At 43.4% G+C, this 18,434-nt stretch overlaps 1 protein-coding gene across 3 annotated transcripts in view; it reads right to left on the minus strand.

The window, feature by feature from the left end:
- LOC309865462 (uncharacterized protein) overlaps positions 1–18,434 on the minus strand; it is a 366,810-nt gene that overhangs the window by 312,819 nt on the left and 35,557 nt on the right. For all 3 annotated transcript variants that reach the window (XM_082731848.1, XM_082731849.1, XM_082731847.1), the window contains exon 3: positions 18,214–18,352. In XM_082731848.1, the coding sequence (XP_082587974.1) occupies positions 18,214–18,352 (139 nt within the window). The remainder of the gene's footprint in view (positions 1–18,213; positions 18,353–18,434) is intronic.

The following is an 18,434-nucleotide window of genomic DNA, read 5'->3' on the forward strand; positions in this document are numbered from 1 at the left end:
ATGTTGAAAAAAAGTAAAGTTAGAGACCTCACACTTCCTAACTGTGAAACATATTACAAAGCTACAGTAATAAAATGACATGGCACTGGCCTAGACAACACACAGATCAACAGAGGAAAACAGCCAGACCTCAAGGATATGGGTAAATGATTTTCAACAAGAGAAACCAAGACCACCCAATGGGGAAAGGTTCGTTTCTTCAACAAGTGATGTTTGAAAAACTGGATATTCACATACAAAAGAATGAAGTTGGGCTCTTGCCTCACACCAAAATGGATTAAAGATTTTAACATTAAGTATTATACCTAAAACCATAAAACAGCTAAAAGAAAACAAAGGGGAAAGCTTTGTGGCATTGGGTTTGGCTATTTCTTAGATACAACTCCAGAAGCATAGGCAGCAATAGCATAAATGGACAGATAGGACTGTTTCAAATTAAAAAAGTTTTACACATCAAAGGAAACAGTCAATAGAGTGAAAAGGCAGCCTACCTAATGGGAGAAAATAGTTGTAAATCACGTATCTGATATGGGGTTAATAGCCAGAATATGTAAAGAAATCTTGCAATTTAACAACAACAAAAAAATCCAAATGACTCATTTTTAAATGGGCAAAGGGCTTGAACAGACATTTCTCTAAGAAGAGATGCAGGTGGCCAGCGAGCACATGGAAAGATGCTCAGTATCACTAGTCATCACAGAAATGCAAATGGAAACCACAACAAGACATCACCTCACATCTCATGATGATGGCTACCAGCTAAAAAACAAAATCGCAAGTGTTAGTGAGGATGTAGAGGAAATAGAAAGAACCCTTCTGTCGGTGGAAATACAGAATGCATAAAATGTAACCACTATGAAAAACAGTATGGAGGTTCCTCCAAAAACTAACAATAAGATTACTGGGGGCTCCTGGGTGGCTCAGTCAGTTGAGCGGCCAATTCTTGATTTTAGCTCAGGTGAGGATCTCAGGGTCTTGAGATTGAACCCTGTGTCAGGTTTCACACTCACAGGGAGTCTGCTTAAGATTCTCTTGCTCCCTTTACCCCTGCTCACACCCTTTCACTCTCAAATAAATAAATAAATCTTTTCAAAATATAGGATTATCATACGATCCAGCAATCCCATTTCTGGGTATATATCCAGAAAGGCTGAAAGCAGAATCTCAAAAAGGTATTTGCACATCAATGTTCATTGCAGCATTATTCACAATAGTCAAGAGTCAGAAACAATCCTAATGACTACTGAGGATGAATGGATAAAGAAAATGTATATTCATGCAACGGGATATTATTCCACCTTTAAAAAGGAAGGAAATCCCATCACATGCTACAACACAGATGAACTTTATGGACATTATGCTGAGTAAAATATGTCAACCGCAAAAGGACAAATACTGTATGATTTCATTTATATGAGGTATCTAGAGTAGTCATACTAATAGAAACAGAAAGCAGAACAGAGGTTGCCAGGGGCTAGGGGGTGGGGAAAAAGGGGAGTTGTTCAATGAATATAAAGTTTCAGTTTTGCAAGATAAAAAGTTCTAGAGATCACGCAACAATGTAAATATAATAGCATTACCAAACTATACACTTAAAAATGGCTTAGATGGTAGTTATATTACGTGCTTTTTACCCCAATTAAATATATGTGTGTGTGCATATATATCTATATATCTGTATATATAGATATATATAGAACCCTACACCTACATTGTGTGAATCCACCATGATTCCTTAGCAATACTCCTAAATGAAACAGTTTAAGCAAAAATTATTGGAGGTTTGATGTTTTTTAACTCCACAAATCAGAATTTTAATAAATGATAACATTTAATTAATGTCTAGTGGTATGCTTTCAAAATGTATAGGGGCACCTGGGAGGCTCAGTGGGTTAAGCCTCTGCCTTTGGCTCAGGTCATGATCTCAGGGTCCTGAGATCGAACCCCACATTGGGCTCTCTGCTCAGCGGGGATCCTGCTTTCCCCTTTCTCTCTGCCTGCCTCTCTGCCTACTTATGATCTCTCTGTTAAATAAAAAAATAAATAAATCTTTTTAAAAAATGTATAAACATTTTGTATAAACACAATTTATCAGATACTGGCAAAAAGAATACTCTGTGAGAAACAATACATTCTGACCATGTTTTAATAATAATATTGGCTAATATGCACTGGACGTTAACTCCGTTCCGGGTAGTATTCCTATTTTTTATCCCACTGAATTCTCGCACCAAGCCTATGACACAAGCGTAACACGGGGGCACCGGGTATCATTGTAATTTGCACAGGGTCATGCAAGGAGCGGACCCAGGCTTTGAACTCAAGCCAACTGACACCAGCACGTACTCTTGGCGCCCCATACTCTGCTGCTTGGAATTATTCCCTGTCCCTTGCTTCCTCTGTGTGTCCGTGTGTACGGTCTGTTGGGAGCCCGAGTGTAGAGTCACTATCCCCCAGACCAGGGGAGTTGAGGAGAACCATGAGCTCAAGTTAGCATGTCATCACGTACTGTCATATTCTAGCAAATCCCATCTCTACTGCCGCCTTATCTGCCTTATCCGCTGCTCCTGTTCTGGTACTTCCGCAGGGTGGTTGCCTGTGGGGCAGGCTGGCCTCCGTCACATCCTGGAGAAGGCACAGCCCCTCAGGTAAGGCACCTGACACACTCTCATGGCTCCCGCTGCCTCAGAAGGAGAGGGACCACTGTGCACCAGTGGGCATATTTTCCTCTTTGGTTTGAACATTCCGTCTCATCTGTATGTAGCCCGCATCTCATCACACAGGCAACTGAGTTCTGTCAACAGCAAGGTTCCAAAATGCCGTTCCTATTTGTGTTATTCTGTGAAAGAAGTTCCAGGACTATGTTCCTGCACACATCCCCAGAAAAATCGCAATATGTGTATATACATATGTGTATACATGTATAAGTACAAGGTAACATGTTGTAAATAGAGACGGGGAACAGGCAATCACGTGTTTTGAAAAACTGAGAAGTATGGCAGACAGAGCCTGGATTGTAGGGCCAGACCGCTCTCTCAGCTTCACCATTTGCTAGTGAGGGGAAGCTCAGACGAAGTAATCTCTCTCTCTCTCTCACACACACACACACACATCCCTCAAGCATCCCTCCCCGACGGCAAGACAGCGTCAATGAGGTTGCACGAATCCACAGTCAGGTCTGGAGCCTTCCATCTGTGCTGAACACTTTGCCCAAAGAAAGTGCCACCATTTTTCTGACCCCCTCCCAAGTTCTTTTTTTTTTTTTTTTAAGCTTTTATTTATTTATTTGACAGAGAGAAAGATCACAAGTAGGCAGAGAGGCAGACGGGATGCGGGGGGTGGGGCGGGTAGAAGGCTCCCTGCTGAGCAGAGAGCCCCGAGGCGGGGCTCCATCCCAGGACCTTGAGATCCTGACCTGAGCCAGAGGCAGAGGCTTAACCCACTGAGCCACCCAGGCGCCACCCCCCCCCCAAGTTCTTAACCTGAGAGAAGCTGACCATTCTGTCCACCACAGTTCCTCCACAGAGCTCAGCAAAGGAGCCTGCCCTCCCACCCTGCGCCGTGGCCCCGTCCCCTGCCCGGGGCCGACAGCTTGCTGCAGGCAGACAGGAAAACTGTCCCAGAGAATCAGGAGAGATCTCCTAGCAGAGCAGCACTGCGCAGCCCACACAAGGGCCCCTTGGAGAAATGGGAAACTGTCAGGAAGGTGGATAGAATAAACCTGATTTCCCATTATTTTTTTCAAATAAATGGGGTCCAGTTTGCTTCAGCTATAATCCAGGCATAACATTTATATGAGAACATAAAATACTACAGAGCCGTAAGTAAAACAATATGTGTGTTCCTGAATAATAGTGATACCACTTGCCAGGAAAACTATATTTTGACCAAATAAAAGATGACCTAAATTTGACTCAGTGGGATAGGATTTACTACATGATTGCTTCTTGAAAATAAAGGGATAGAGATCGGGGGATTTCCTGAGGTTGGAAGGAACTAGACAAGGAGAACAACAGAGAAACTAGATGAAAAGTTAGAGGACTCTGACTTGATTTGAAAGCTCCAATTGTACAAAAAATAAAGGGCATTTAATGTTCAACGTGTAGTGTGTCCCTCCCAAATAAAACCCCGTTTTATATCAAACAACCACATTGCAGAGTTCCGAGTGTGTCCACATCAGATGAAAAGAAGTGAGTTTGCAGCAGTAACAAGAAGAGAACCATGGTAAATGCTTCCGCTTATGATCAGTTCGTCCACATCGTCTTTCATTCACCTGTAGGATCACTTAACACAAATACTTCTTGTGGACTGAATATGCAAAAGGCTCCCCAGTAGGACAGGAGTCAGCCCTGCCCTAAGGGAGTTCACAGCTCTGTGTTGGAGAGGAACTTGGGACTCGGGCCATTTCCATCCGGGGTGGGTAGATCCAGGATGGGAGACATCTCAACACAGGAGGCTGGGTACCACTGCAGAGCCAGGCACGAGGGGCCCCAAGACCATACGAGGGAGGACGCTGAGTAAACCCGGAGGGACTAACATGGGTAACGCCGGAGCTGGGTTCTTCAAAAGGAGGAGTAAGGAAGCCAGGGAGAACTGGAAGCGAGCAAAGCAGCAAGTCAACGTCCAAATCCCTGACAGGAACAGGTAAAGCTACATTTGTACAGCTCTTACACACATTGTTACGTTTGAATAATGCACACACTGTTCCCAGATGTTCTGGTAAGCAAATGCATTCGTTGGGACTTAGGTACTTAGAGTGGCTGATGTAACAAAGGGCGGAAGTAGGAGTGGCTTAAGCAGGTAGAATCTTAATGCTTTCTCATGTCACAGTCCAGTCTGGAGCAATGTGGAGCTATCTGGAAGCTCTGGCCTTCAGATCTGGTGCTCCACCATCCCTTGGATGTGGACCTCGGTGGTCTGGTCCAAAGGGGAGCGCCTCCGTGTCTCCATTCCAGCTGGAGGGAAGGGCAGAGGCGGGGCAGACAGAGAGGTGGATGCAACATTCCCCCCTATTAACAGTGCTGCCTGGGTCCCCGGGGGCCTCTGTCGGTGAAGCATCTGCTTCGGCTCAGGTCATAATCTCATGGGTTATGGGATCAAGCCCCACATCCAGCTCCCCCCTCAGTGAGGAGCCTGCTTCTCCCTCTGCTCTGCCCTTCCTCGCCTCCCCATCGTGCTCTCTCTCTCTCAAAACAAATAAATTCTTTAAAAAAAAAAAAAGTGCTGTTTGGGACTACACACATTTTTCCCCAAACCCCATTGGTCAGAACTTGGTCACAGGATGCACCTGGCCACAAGGAAGCTGGAACACGGTCTTTATTCAGGACAGCCATGAGCACAGCTAAGAAAGGGAAATGGGTGGGAGGTGGAAACTGGCCATCTCTGCCAGGAGACAGGAGCCCTCCTCTTCCTCTCATGCCATCTGAGGCAGCCATAGATTTTGAAGGGCTTCCCAGGAAACTACTGGAGAATTTGATACATATCCTTATGCACAGGCACACACACAAATGTAGTACATAGTTAGTCATAAGTTCTCCATTTAAAAAAAAAAAAAGAAAGAAAAGATAAAGGCTATAGTACCTTATAGCAGAAGACACTGTAGACGAGACCCAAGACTGTGGCCAAGAGGTTGGAGAAGGCCCCCTCCACAGGTATATACCTAAGAGCACACGCAGAGTCTAGGAATCACAGGAAAAGGTGGGTAGGCTCCCCCCATCGCCCCTCTCCTGACTTCTTGCCCTGCAACACTCCTCCCCCTTAGTACCACGTGTTTCCCTGAACCAAAACGGGATCAAATAGATCAGCCTGGTAATGAGAGCCTGCATGAGCACATTAGAATATGCAAGCAAGGGGAGAGCTGAAAGTAGTTTATTTACTCTCAGGGCCAAAAGAACCGTCTACTCCCAGTTCTGTGATCAATGAGCTAAACGAACTTGAGCAAGGTATGTAAGCTTATTTGTGCATCAATTTCCTCATTATCAAATGGAGATCGAAAGACTTGCCATTGCTTCTTCATAGGCTTCTAGAAGGAACCTGCAAAATGCAATGTGTGTATTTTCTATGGCTGCATAACAAGCCACCACAACTTTCTGGCTTCAAACATTATCCACTTACAATCTCCTCGTTTCTAGAGGCCAGAAGTTTGAATACGGGCTAACTAGATCCTCTACTCAGGGTCTCACGGGACTGAAATTGAGGTGTCAGCTGGGGCTATGTTCTCATCTAGGGCTTGGTTCTCTTCCAAGCTCACAGGTTATTAGCAGTAATTCATTTCCTTGTGAGTGTAGGACTAAGTCCCCATTTTCCTTCTAGCTGTCAGCCCAGGAGCACTGGATGTACATGCTGGATCTACCCACAATTCCTCACCACGTAGCCCCCATTGGCCAGCATCGATGACCATCAGGGGTTCACAATAGGAATGTTTGTTTCTTCCTCTTCTACAGCTAGCCAGAGAAAAGTCTGCTTTAAAAAGACTGTATAGGGATGTCTGGGTGGCTCAGTGGGTTAAAGCCTCTGCCTTCGGCTCAGGTCATGATCCCAGGGTTCTGGGATGGAGCCCCGCATTGGGCTCTCTGGTCAGCAGGGAGCCTGCTTCCTCCTCTCTGTTTTTGCCTGCCTCTCTGCCTGCTTGTGATCTCTGTCTGTCAAATAAATGAATAAAATCTTAAAAAATAAATAAATAAAAGGACTTGTATAATTAGGTCAGTCCCCCTGGAAACTTCTCCTTCTTAAAGTCATTTGATGTGGGACCTTAGTCGTATCTTCAAAAACTTTTCACTGGCCTACCTAGACTAGTGTTTAAAAGAATAACTGGGAGCTGGTGTGTATACACCAAGGGCCAAAATCGTGGAGCCCTCTAAAGGTTCAGTCCTTTGGCCCCCACAGATTCACATCCTTCCCAAATGCAAATGACATTCACACCCCACCAAGGTTCCAAAGGGTCCCAACCTGCTAAGTCGTTAGCCGTTTTTTTTTTTGTTTTTTTTTTTAATAAAAGTTAATCTTGGGGGCGACCAGGTGGCTCAGTCAGTTAAGCATCTGCTTTCAGTTCAGGGTCACCATCTCAGGATCCTGGAAGTGAGCCCTGTGTTGGGCTCCCTGCTCAGCAGGGAATCTGCTTCTCCCTGTCTTTCTGCCCCTCCTCCCACAGTACTTGCTCACTCTCTCTCTGTCTTTCAAATAAGTAAAAAAAAAAAAAAATGCAAATCTTGTTTCTTTATGGATCTAAGTATTCAGCTATAGCTTTCCTGCATTTTCCAAGCTGACATCACATACCCTGCGCTTTTGACTCCTTTCTCTAGTGCGATCATTCTTGCTATACTCCTTAATTCCTACACCCGGTTTTCTCCAAAGATGCTGCAAGGTAGCTCCTCATTCTCTCTACTTTTCCTAAGTTGAATGTGTTCCAAGTGATATTCTTCTGCTGGCATCTGTTTAAACTGGCTGGGGTAACAGACTCTGTTATTTTCTTTCCCCTTCCTCTGGCATGCTTCTCATTCACCAGGAAGCAAATATGGTTTCATGGCAAGAGTAAGGACTTTGGAGTCAGGCAAATGTAGATTCAGATTTTCTCTCCAACACTTTTTTAAAGTAAGCTTTAAGTCCAACATCGGGCTTGAGCTCACCCCCCCAAGATCAAGAGTCCTATGCTCCACCAACTGAGCAGAAAGTGCCCTCTCCCACACTTTTTAGCTGAATGTTACGTAGCCTCTCCGAATCCCAACTTCCTCCTCTACACATTTGGGATGCTACCTACCTACCACACCGGGCTGTGGGGAGAATGAAGTGACACAATATTGATGAGATTAAATGATACAAAAGGAGCACCTGGGTGGCTCAGTCGGTTAAGCATCCGACTTTTGGTTTCAGCTCGGGTCATGATCTCAGGGTCATGAGATCGAGCCCTGTGTTACTCTGTGTTCAGTGGAGTCTGCTTGACTCTCTTTCCTTCAGCTCCTCCCCCAAATTTCTCTCTAATAAATAAAAAAATCTTAAAAAAAAAATGATACAACAGTTGTAGCATAGTTCACAGTTGTAGCTTTCTCCAAACCCTGAATTCCAGACCCTTCCGCTCCTCCCCCACTGCTCCCCCCACATCATTCCCTTCCTCCCTTCTATCCGCATCACAGAGAACCTCTAAATGTGCTGATGCAATGATGAGCTCAGTGTATACCACAGTGAAAGGGAACAGCCTTGTCATGTCATCCAAACGTGTTGTAACGTCGTAAGTGGATTTTGATAACAACCAATCATTTCCATGTGGGGCTATTACGGCAATAATGCTGTCCACTCACTGGCCTGACCCCAGTTTTTGTAGTTTGCTTTCAAAATGTGCTTGGACTGTGTTCTCACATACTGTTGCAATGCTCTAACAATTTATGCTCCTTTGAAAAAGGGGTCTGGTCTTGAAATTGTTCCAGGTCTATCCCTTATAGAGATGCTTAGGATAAAAGAAGGATTAATGGTCCAAAGTAACTTAACGAGAGCTGAGGTTGCCCGGAGGGAATGTTAAGGAGTGCCAGGCACAAGCAAGCACTTTCTGGCAAAGTCCGGAACATGCTGAAATAAAAGGGTCAGGAGTCCTTTACTTAAGTAAAGTTCTCCAAGGCAAAAAGATCGGGAGACTGGGTCAGCCATCACAATGAGCTATGACATGTATGGGACAGAGACTTAACATGGGAGTGAGTGCCAAAAGCATGATTCCAACTTGGTGATTTTTATAAACATGATGTTGATCACATCAGAAAGATTTCAGAAGCAGGTCTCCTTGGGGCACCTGTGTGGCTCGGTCAGTTTAAGTGTCTGCCTTGGGCTCAGGTTATGATCCTCAAGTCCCAGGATCGAGCCACACACCAGGCTCCCTACTCAGCAGGGAGTCTGCTTCTCCTTCTGTCCCTCATCCTATTTGTGCTCTCTCTCTCTCTCACATAAAGGGAAAAAAATTAAAAGAAGAAGCAAGTCTCCTTTACTTAACACTTCTAGCTTCAAAGAATCATCAGAACATGGACACAAACACTATTTGGGGGGAAAAAAAGAATAGAATGGTCAGCTGGGGTCCTCCAATTCCCCACTCCATAGCTCTGATGCCTTCCTTCCTCATCATGGTGCTGTTAATAAGGCTGTAGAGGAAAGGATCGTACTTGCACTAAGTCCTAAGGGTTAAGACAGAGAGAGCTCATCAGCTCTGCTGGGTCATGCCAGCGTCAAGCCCCCCTTCAGTAAACAGGCTGATCTATAAATCATTAGGATGAATCAGGAAAGCTACTGTGTTTGTTCAGTATTACAGGCAGAAAGCTTGCATTTGCATTTGCCAAATATTTTACAACCATTTTTTGCTGGGAGGTCACCGAACAACATATCTCCATTCTGCAGGTAAGGAAGCAAAGAGCCATGAAGGCACTTTGGAAGTTAGTAGCAGGCTCATGGGAGAAGCCTCGAGCCAGCTCCCCTATCAATGCTCCTTCTAGTGAACGATTTTTGCTGGTAGCATGAATACTCTGGATCTGACATAAACCAAGGGTATAAGTTTAAATTCTGTGCCCAAGCAAAACCGACCATAGAGGATTGCAGCTTGGACCTTCCTTTGCTTCCCACTGTTACCACAGGACTATATGATCGGCATTGAGTGTATTAGTTAGGGTACCATCGCAGCTGCTGTAACAAGGGGGCCCAACACGCAGTGGTAGGAACAAAGACAGAATTTTGCTTTTTGTTGCATGAAGTCATAGTCCAAAGATAGTTAGGGAGGCTCTGCTGTCCTTGCTTTCCACCTCGTCACCTTGTCATGTAGGTGTCTGCGTCTGTGTCACCTTCCCAAGCAGCGGGAAAGGAATGGAGAACGGGCATGATATCAACATTGTACCCTCTTACTTTCGCTCACACCCCACTGGCCAGAACAGCCACTTGGCCGTACCACATTGCAAGGGGGGGGCGCTGGGAAATGTAGTCTGCTCAGGTTGCTAAATGCCCAGCAGAAACTTGGGAGTTGTGAAAGGAAGAGAAGAATGCATATGGGCAGAGAAGCAGTGGTCATTGTCTCACTACACTTCAGAGACCAAGATTTAAAATTCTCAGACCCAGTATTTTGTCTCCTCTTCCATAGTTGGGGAAAACTTTACAGAGCCATGTCAACCCTGAGGTGAGTGAGAAGGACTCTGGTATAAAGAGAGAGGCCTGATAGCAGGACCCAGATGAGCTGAGTTCTGGTACCTGCTCTGTCACATATTAGCTAGGAGATCTCGGACAAGTCATTTAAATTCTGAGTCTCAGCTCCCTCGCCTATAAAACTAAAAATGGGGCCAGGTGATACCTGGGGTTACCTCTAGATTTTCAACTTGATGTCAGAGTAGACGAAATGACAGGGTAGACCATGTAATATAATGTATAGCCTCCAATGACCAACAAAATGACCAGAACTCACATTACGACAAGTTTTTGGTCTTAAATGGAATATATAAAATGGGCCCACTTTATTAAAAAAAATCACTGCATGATTTAGTATGTAAATGAGCCTTACATGTTCATAAAGTGTTAATCTTATAAACATATTTACCAATCCCACTCACAAGTTTGAAGAGATAGAGATCCATTTTTCCTATACAAATTTCCAACCACCTTTTGAAGAAAGGGGAATATCTGTATAATTCCAATGGCTCACTATCCAATTTCAGGTATAAGTGTAAATGACCACAAATACCTCTCCAAAGGTCAACACAAAGCAGAGTAACTACTTTACACTGAACTGATCTTCATGGTTAGTTCAAATACATGTAACATATACTTTCCTCAGTTATGTTCATATAAATATCTCCCATTACTATGGGAAATATGGAAGTCTGGCTTCTGGAAATAGGAGATAACTGAGCCAGAATTCCCTATGGAGCCTGCTGAACATTTTAAAAATCAATACTCTTACCCATCAATAATCGTCATCCCTTCAATGCCGTTCAAAACTAATTTTATTGAATACCATGAATGATGAAGTTGATGGTGGGGAGATGTGCCCAACAAAGCTGTTGCTTTTGTATGATAGTAAAATGGCTCTAAACAATTTCTGACTATAAAATTAATGGAACTATTACGTTGCCTTCCATAATGACTACTTTGGAAGGCAAAAGCATGTATATGTTGTTCTGTTTAACTTGATTAGTTTCAGAGAAATCCTGTTGCTTTAGAATTAGATTATAATTACATTCTGTGGGAAATGAGAGCTCCCCAAGTACTGGCCAGTTGGTGAACCATTTTTATGTGGATTTGTCATCTCAGCTTCATGAAGGTTGAAAAGGTCTGTCACTACCTGCTCTGGCAGAATCTGAAAGTTGCCTACCCAACATCCATCTCCCTTTCTTCCTTAAAAGAAAGCCCGTAGTTATGTAAAACTTCAGTGTGCCCAACGAAAGCATCAGTTTACCAGCTTGCAATGAGCAACGGCCAATGGGATGAAAAAACAGAAGTTGGTGAATGAAGCTTGCAGAAAGGAAGGGGGACAGGTTGGTGGCATGTGCCCCTTTGTGCTTTTCTGTTTCTCCCTCTGTTAGGAATTTGGGTGAGACAGCTGGAGCACCAATTGCCATCTTGTCATTTATATGTGGGAATAACAGACTAAAGATGGTGGAGAATGAAGATGAAAGAAACCTAGGTGTCCAGTAAAATTATGGAAGTATCATCCCAGCCTATGCCTGTCCACGGCCAGACTTATTTTATACACGAGAAAGATAAACTCATAGGTGACTATGCCACTACTGTGTGGGATGTTTTGATTTCATTGATTTATTTGTCAGAGAGAAAGAGAAAGAGCAGGAGGCAGAGGCAAAAGTAGGCTCCCCGCTGAGCATGGAGCCCGCCCGATGTGGGACTTAATCCCAGTACTCTGGGATCATGACCTAAGCCAAAGGCAGACATTTAACCCACTGAGCCACCCAGGTGCCCTGGTTTGTACTCTTGAACCTAATCTTAACTGATATACCTTTACTCATTCTTATATATAAGAGAATTGAGGCTGAGTACGGCTTGTCTAAAGTCCAACAGCTAGGAAAATGGAGATTCAGAACTCAAACCCACATAATCTGACTTCAGAAACTCATACTACTCAGAACCCACACAGAGTTTAGTTTACCGATTAAGAAAGACACAATGTTTGTCCATTCACTTTTATTGAGCTCCCACACGATGCTATAATATCACAGAAGTGACAGAAAGTAGACTCCCTAATAATCCACTGTACTAACACTGGATTGCTGAATAATGAAGCATATAATTTATCTGCTACATAAGTTAATGAAACTGATGTAAAGAACAGTACTTAATGATGAAAGTCAACTTTCTTCCCCATACCAGGGTTCAGAAAAGACTTTTCAGGAGGCTACTCCAACACAACTCGCCCCTATGTCCCCCTCCAAAGGAATGCATGACTCTATACACAAAGCCTTTTTACTACCCTGGGCCACATCCAGTCTCATATATGGTTGCTTTCTTTTTCTTTTCTTTAAGATTATTTATTTATTCTTTTATTTATTTATTTGAGAGAGAGCAAGACAGAGAACATGAGCAGGGAGAGGGGCAGAGGGAGAAGGAGAAGGAAACTCCTCACCAAGCAAGAAGCCTGACCTGCGGCTCAGTCCCAGGACCCTGGGATCATGACCTGAGCCAAAGGCAGACACTTAACCCACTGAGCCACCCAGGCGTCCCCTCAGGGATGGTTTCCATGCCCAACTGAAATGACGTTCTACAGGATCTACCAGAATTCATTATACTGACGAGCATGAACCTCACTGAAATTAAGGCGTATAATTGCACAGGAAAAGTGACCAGATTGCAGCGTGGACCGTTCTCTCTCCAGAAGTAGTGATAACTGACATAGGCCACCACCTAAACACCAAAGTTCACAGCTCCAATCAGGCAACCCTCTCCCTAGAGCTGTCTTGGTCCAGGTTCTAGGAACCACTCCTCTATCTCACTCTTTCCATCCCAGGGGTCACAGAGGCTCCCCACAGATTATCAACCCTGGCATACTGCACTGTCTTGTCCTATAATTCCTTACGAAATTCTCCTTACATGACCCAGCTGGAGCGTGCCTTTCTTTTCCTGCCTGGACCCCGCCCTCTCAGTAATTTTTGAGCAGATGCAAATAGGTATATGGAAGTCCAGAGTGCTCTAAGAATGACAGTGCTATGACTCGCAGGAGTTCCCATGGAACCCTCACCCACCACATGGCAGGACTAGCCACCCAACCTCTCTGCACCTTGACCTTCTGCTTGATGAAACAAAGGACCTAGATGGTCCAGTATCTGTCTAGACATAAGTTCATCCCAGGGATCTCCTCTGTCTTTCCTGCCCTTCCCCCCTCTGTTCCCTGTTACTACTACTTCTCTTTCCATGCATACCCCCATCCCCACCAACCACACCACAGAAATCCCAAGTGTCAGATCAACTGATGGCCAAGAATAAAGGACAGCGGCATCTGGGTGGCTCAGCTGGTTGAGCATCTGACTCTTGGTTGAACATCAATTCATGGTCTTGGGGTCAAGGGATCACGCCCTGGGCCAGGCTCCACGCTCAGCAAGGAGTCTGCCTGGGGATTTCTCTCCTTCTCCCTAGGCCCCTCTCCCCTGCCTGTGCTGTCACTCTCACTCGCTCACTCTCTGTAAAATAAATAAATAAATAAAGCTTAAAAAAAAAAAAAGAAGAAGAAAGGACAATAAGGTTAGAAAGGAAATAGAGAAAACATTTCTTTTATTTCTTTTCTCCCCGTGCATCTTAATCTTAGAACCACTGCAAAATCAGACTCACTAAATTCCACTTAAAAATCTTAATATGGATTTAAAACTATTTGGCAATGTAGTGACTGGCATACATTACAACTTCATAGTTAAACAGCTCGGGTTAAAATTGCCTTTGAATATTGATGTGCCCAAGGTTAGGGAATTATAAGTAGGTCCCCGGTCAGCTAATTCTAAAACAATACACCCTGGACTTCTGTTAGCATTTAATTATTGCAAAACGGCAACAAATGCAGAACAATGTTGGAATCTGGCGTCCAGAAAAGAATTCAGCCAATTTATTGTTGTCAACCACTTATGCAACTTGAGCCTTGGAAAAAAAAGAGCTCTGAGCCATCTTCCGTTTCCAATTATGTAAACCACAAAATCAGCAGCTCCCAAGAGTATTCATAAATGTAATCCCCAATTTTCCAACTTAAAGTTGGGTGTATACGTCAATCATGCAGATAAGGCTGATCCTCAGACTGGGTAGAAAGGGGCACAGGCAGGAGTCTAGGGTCAGACCTTACTCTGCAGTCTTCTGCTCATGGGACCTGGAGCAAGTTTCAGGAGTTCCCTGGGCCTGTGTGCCCTCATTCATCAAGTAAGGAGAAAAATGCGTACCTAATACAACAATCCCACTTCTGGGCATATACCCAAGAGAACTGAAAGCAGGTCTCAAATGGACATTTGTAGACCAGTGATCATCGCAGCACTACTCATGATAGTTTAGAGGTGGAAGCACCCAAGGGTCCATCATTGGATAAACGGAGGGGCAAAATGTGGTGATGCGGTATAATGGAACATAACTCAGCCTTCAAAAGGAAGGTAGGCTGGTCATCTGCTACAGTACGGATGAACCTTGAGGACACTATGCTAAGTGAAACAAGGTAGTCACAAAAGACTAATAGTGGAACACCTGAGTGACTTGGTCTGTTAACCATCTGCCTTCGGCTCAGGTCATGATCCCAGGGTCCTAGGATCAAGTCCCACATCGGGCTCCCTGCTCAGCCTGCTTCTCCCTCTGCCTGCTGCTTGCCCTGCTTGTGCACTCTCTCTTCCACACGTTAAAAACAAAACAAAAAAACAAATTGTGTATGATTCCACTTTTACAAGGTACCCAGAATAGTCAAATTCATAGAGTCAGAAAGTAGAGTGGTGGTTGCCAGGGACTGGGGGCTGGTGGGAGGAGGAAAAGTTTTGCATGAAAAAGTTCTGGAAATCTGTTTCACAACAATATAAATACACTTAACACTACTGAACTGTGCATTAGAAACGGTCAAAATGGTAAATTTTGTGTTATTTAGTTTTTACCAGAGTAGAAAAAAATGCTCACTTCATTTAATCTTTGAGAGAATTAAATGATAAAATTGAAAATGCCCAGCACACAGGGGATGCTCCGGAAATGTGATGTCTTCTCTCTCCTCCACCTCATTGGGATGACTTGTAAATTACTTAAAACCCGAAAGAGAATCCCAGCACCCAAAACATATGGATATGCATAGGAAAGGGAGTCAATTCTTTGAGCCCAGGCCAGGTCACTTTCCAAGACAAAGCCTCAGGCAAACAACTCTGGACAGTCTCCCACCCACTCAGAACATTTTTGGTATCTGTCACCTAATACGCCAGACCCCATCTGTGGGACCCCTGGAGCACACCCCAGAAGTTGCCTCTCTTTTCTTCTAGAGAAAAAGACCCCGAGACATTCCTTTTCTGCTCTTTACATAGTTTTAGAAAAGTAGCAGTCTGTTCATTCATTCCTGCAAGAAATAGCAGGTTCCTCCTACGGCACTGTTCTAGGCACTCAGGGTACCACAGTAAACAAGAGAGATGAGGTAGCTGCTTTTGCAACGCTCGTCTTTTACCAGCCTTCTTTTAGGGCTCACGCAGTTGATCAGTTCTCCTCTCTGTGCCTCTGTCCATATTTGCCTGAAAAGTCCCTTCCTGCTTCTCCTTCCTACTCAAATAGTAAACATATCTGTTTCGGGTCCAGCTCAAGGCCAAACTCCTCCTTACAGTTCAAGTTCCTCTGATCTTGCCCTGAGATTTCCTTTCTCTAACAGTCCTGGTACCCGGAGCCACCCCACATCATTCCATGCTAAGTTACACTGCTTTCTTCTTCTTTTTTTTTTTTTTTTAATTTTCAATTTTTTTTTTAAGTAGGTTGCACATCCAATATGGGGCTTGAACTCACAACCCTGAAGTCAAAAGTTGCATGCTCCACTGAGTCTGCCAACTGCTCTTTAAAGCCGATTGAGATTTAATCTTGTTTCCTAACTACATTATGGCTCCCCTGATGGTCAAAGCCATTTTCACTTGTCCCTTCACCTCCTCCCACCTCACCGGACCTAGTGAATAGTGTTTGCTCAAGAATCACACTCCTTAGCGTCTTGAATCTTAGGGTGTGATGAGAAACATGTCTTCTTCGTGCCAGGGTGGCAGAGCAATCTGTTCGCTGAGGCTGTGTCTATAAATTCCTGCTTTTTTAAAAGTGTATCTAATTCAATATGCCAAAATAACTTCTATTGGAAGTATAATTTATGGGATATGGTTAAATATATATGCTTAAAAGAACATCTGTATTGAATTTTCCCCCCCAAAAAAATCCAATGAATATTTTATACTTATTGAAAAAAAAAAAAAAAAGCTTTTATATATCTAGTGCTATGTGTAGCAAAGGAAAAATTTCTACCTCTACCCTCTTAGGTTCTGTCCCTGGGACCTGAAAATTAAACTGACAGGAGACAGATTAGCAGAAGAAAAGGTTTATTTTATATGAACATACAGGAGGTCCCACAGAAAAGAAATGGAAATTCCAAAGGAGCAGTTAGTCCTGGATGCTTATACACCATTTAACAAAGGACAATAAATTGTGGAGAAGTAATTGGACAAGAGAAGGGTGGGGAAATTGGAGCTTCTAGGGGTGGTAAATTGTGGGAAGGTAAATATACAGTGGAAACTGCTGGATGATAAGAGTTATTTACTAAGGTTTTTTTTTTTTAATTTATTTTTTAATTATTGTTTACTTTTAAATTATTTTTTATAAACATATATTTTTATCCCCAGAGGTACAGGTCTGTGAATCGCCAGGTTTGCACACTTCATAGCACTCACCATAGCACATACCCTCCACAATGTCCATAACCCCACCCCTCTTCTCCCAACCCCCCTCCCCCCAGCAACCCTCAGTTTGTTTTGTGAGACTAAGAGTCACTTATGGTTTGTCTCCCTCCCAATCCCATCTTGTTTCATTTATTCTTCTCCTACCCCCTTAACCCTCCATGTTGCATCTCCACTTCCTCATATCAGGGAGATCATATGATAGTTGTCTTTCTCCGATTGACTTATTTCGCTAAGCATGATACCCTCTAGTTCCATCCATGTCGTTGCAAATGGCAAGATTTCATTTCTTTTGATGGCTGCATAGTATTCCATTGTGTGTGTATGTGTGTGTGTGTGTGTGTGTATATATATACACGTACATATATATATATATATACGTGTGTATATATATATATATCACATCTTCTTTATCCATTCTTTACTAAGGTTTTTATGCAGACTCAAGCAGTGCCTTCTCCGATGATGAGAATCTTCTCTAGTGACTGAGAGTCATTGTCCTCTTACAAATATGGGAAGAGACACCCTTACAAATGAAAATGTATGCTACATTTACAAAGCAAAATTTATACTCAGCTTCTAGACAGAAAGGGGGAGAGAGTTAATTGCCTTCAACTCAAAACAATCTTTAGGCTTAGGTCACAGTATTGTGGGGTGGCATACTTTGGGATGAGGGGGACTGGGAATGACAAAAGATTAGGCAAGGCAACAGGTTTGTCAACAGATTTAGGAAATGTTCACATAACTGCATGAAGCATTGTAAACCACGGGTGCCTGGGTGGCTCAGTCAGTTGAGCATCCAACTCTTGTCTTGGGTTCAGGTCATGATCTCAGAGTCGTGAGATGAAGTCGTGCATCAAGCTCTGCACTGGGTGTGGAACCGGCTTAAGATTCTCTCTCTCCCTCTGCCCACCCCAAACCACCTTCCCATCCCGTCACACCTCCAACCCCCATGCTCTCTTTCTCCCTCTCTCTCTCTCTCAAAAAAAAAGAAAAGTCACTGTAAACCATTATTTAAAACTAACTTCCTTCAATTCTTGAGGTTTGGTTTTGAATGCTTATTTATTTTTTGTTCTAAGTCTTCCTGAGGAGGAGGCAAGAAGAACAACTTGACCCTTAGTAGTAATGATGCATAACAGCAAAAAATAACTCCAAGGAGACACCTCAGGCATGAATATCTATGTGCAATTATGCAATAAACAATCCTCCATTATCTATGGAAGGTATAAACTATACATCTGCAACAAAACAAGAAATTATAAAATCAATAATAATATTGTCACTTTGAGTAATGCTTCACTATCTGATTCTAGAAAAGAAGTAAATTTGTCCTTACCTTTTGACATTCTCCCTTTCGGTGCAGGATGCAGAGAACACTCGGCAGAGAGGCAAGACTTGTATTCTACATCAGAGTTGTCCAATAGGAATACACACTGGGAACCATATATGTAATTTTCAATTTTCCGGTAGCCGCACTAAAATAAATAAAAAGAAACAGATTAAATTAATTTTAGCCCATTATATCCAAAATTCATTATTTCTGCATGTCATGAATAT

Source organism: Mustela nivalis (genome assembly GCF_964662115.1).
Source record: "Mustela nivalis genome assembly, chromosome: 5".
NCBI lineage: Eukaryota > Metazoa > Chordata > Mammalia > Carnivora > Mustelidae > Mustela > Mustela nivalis.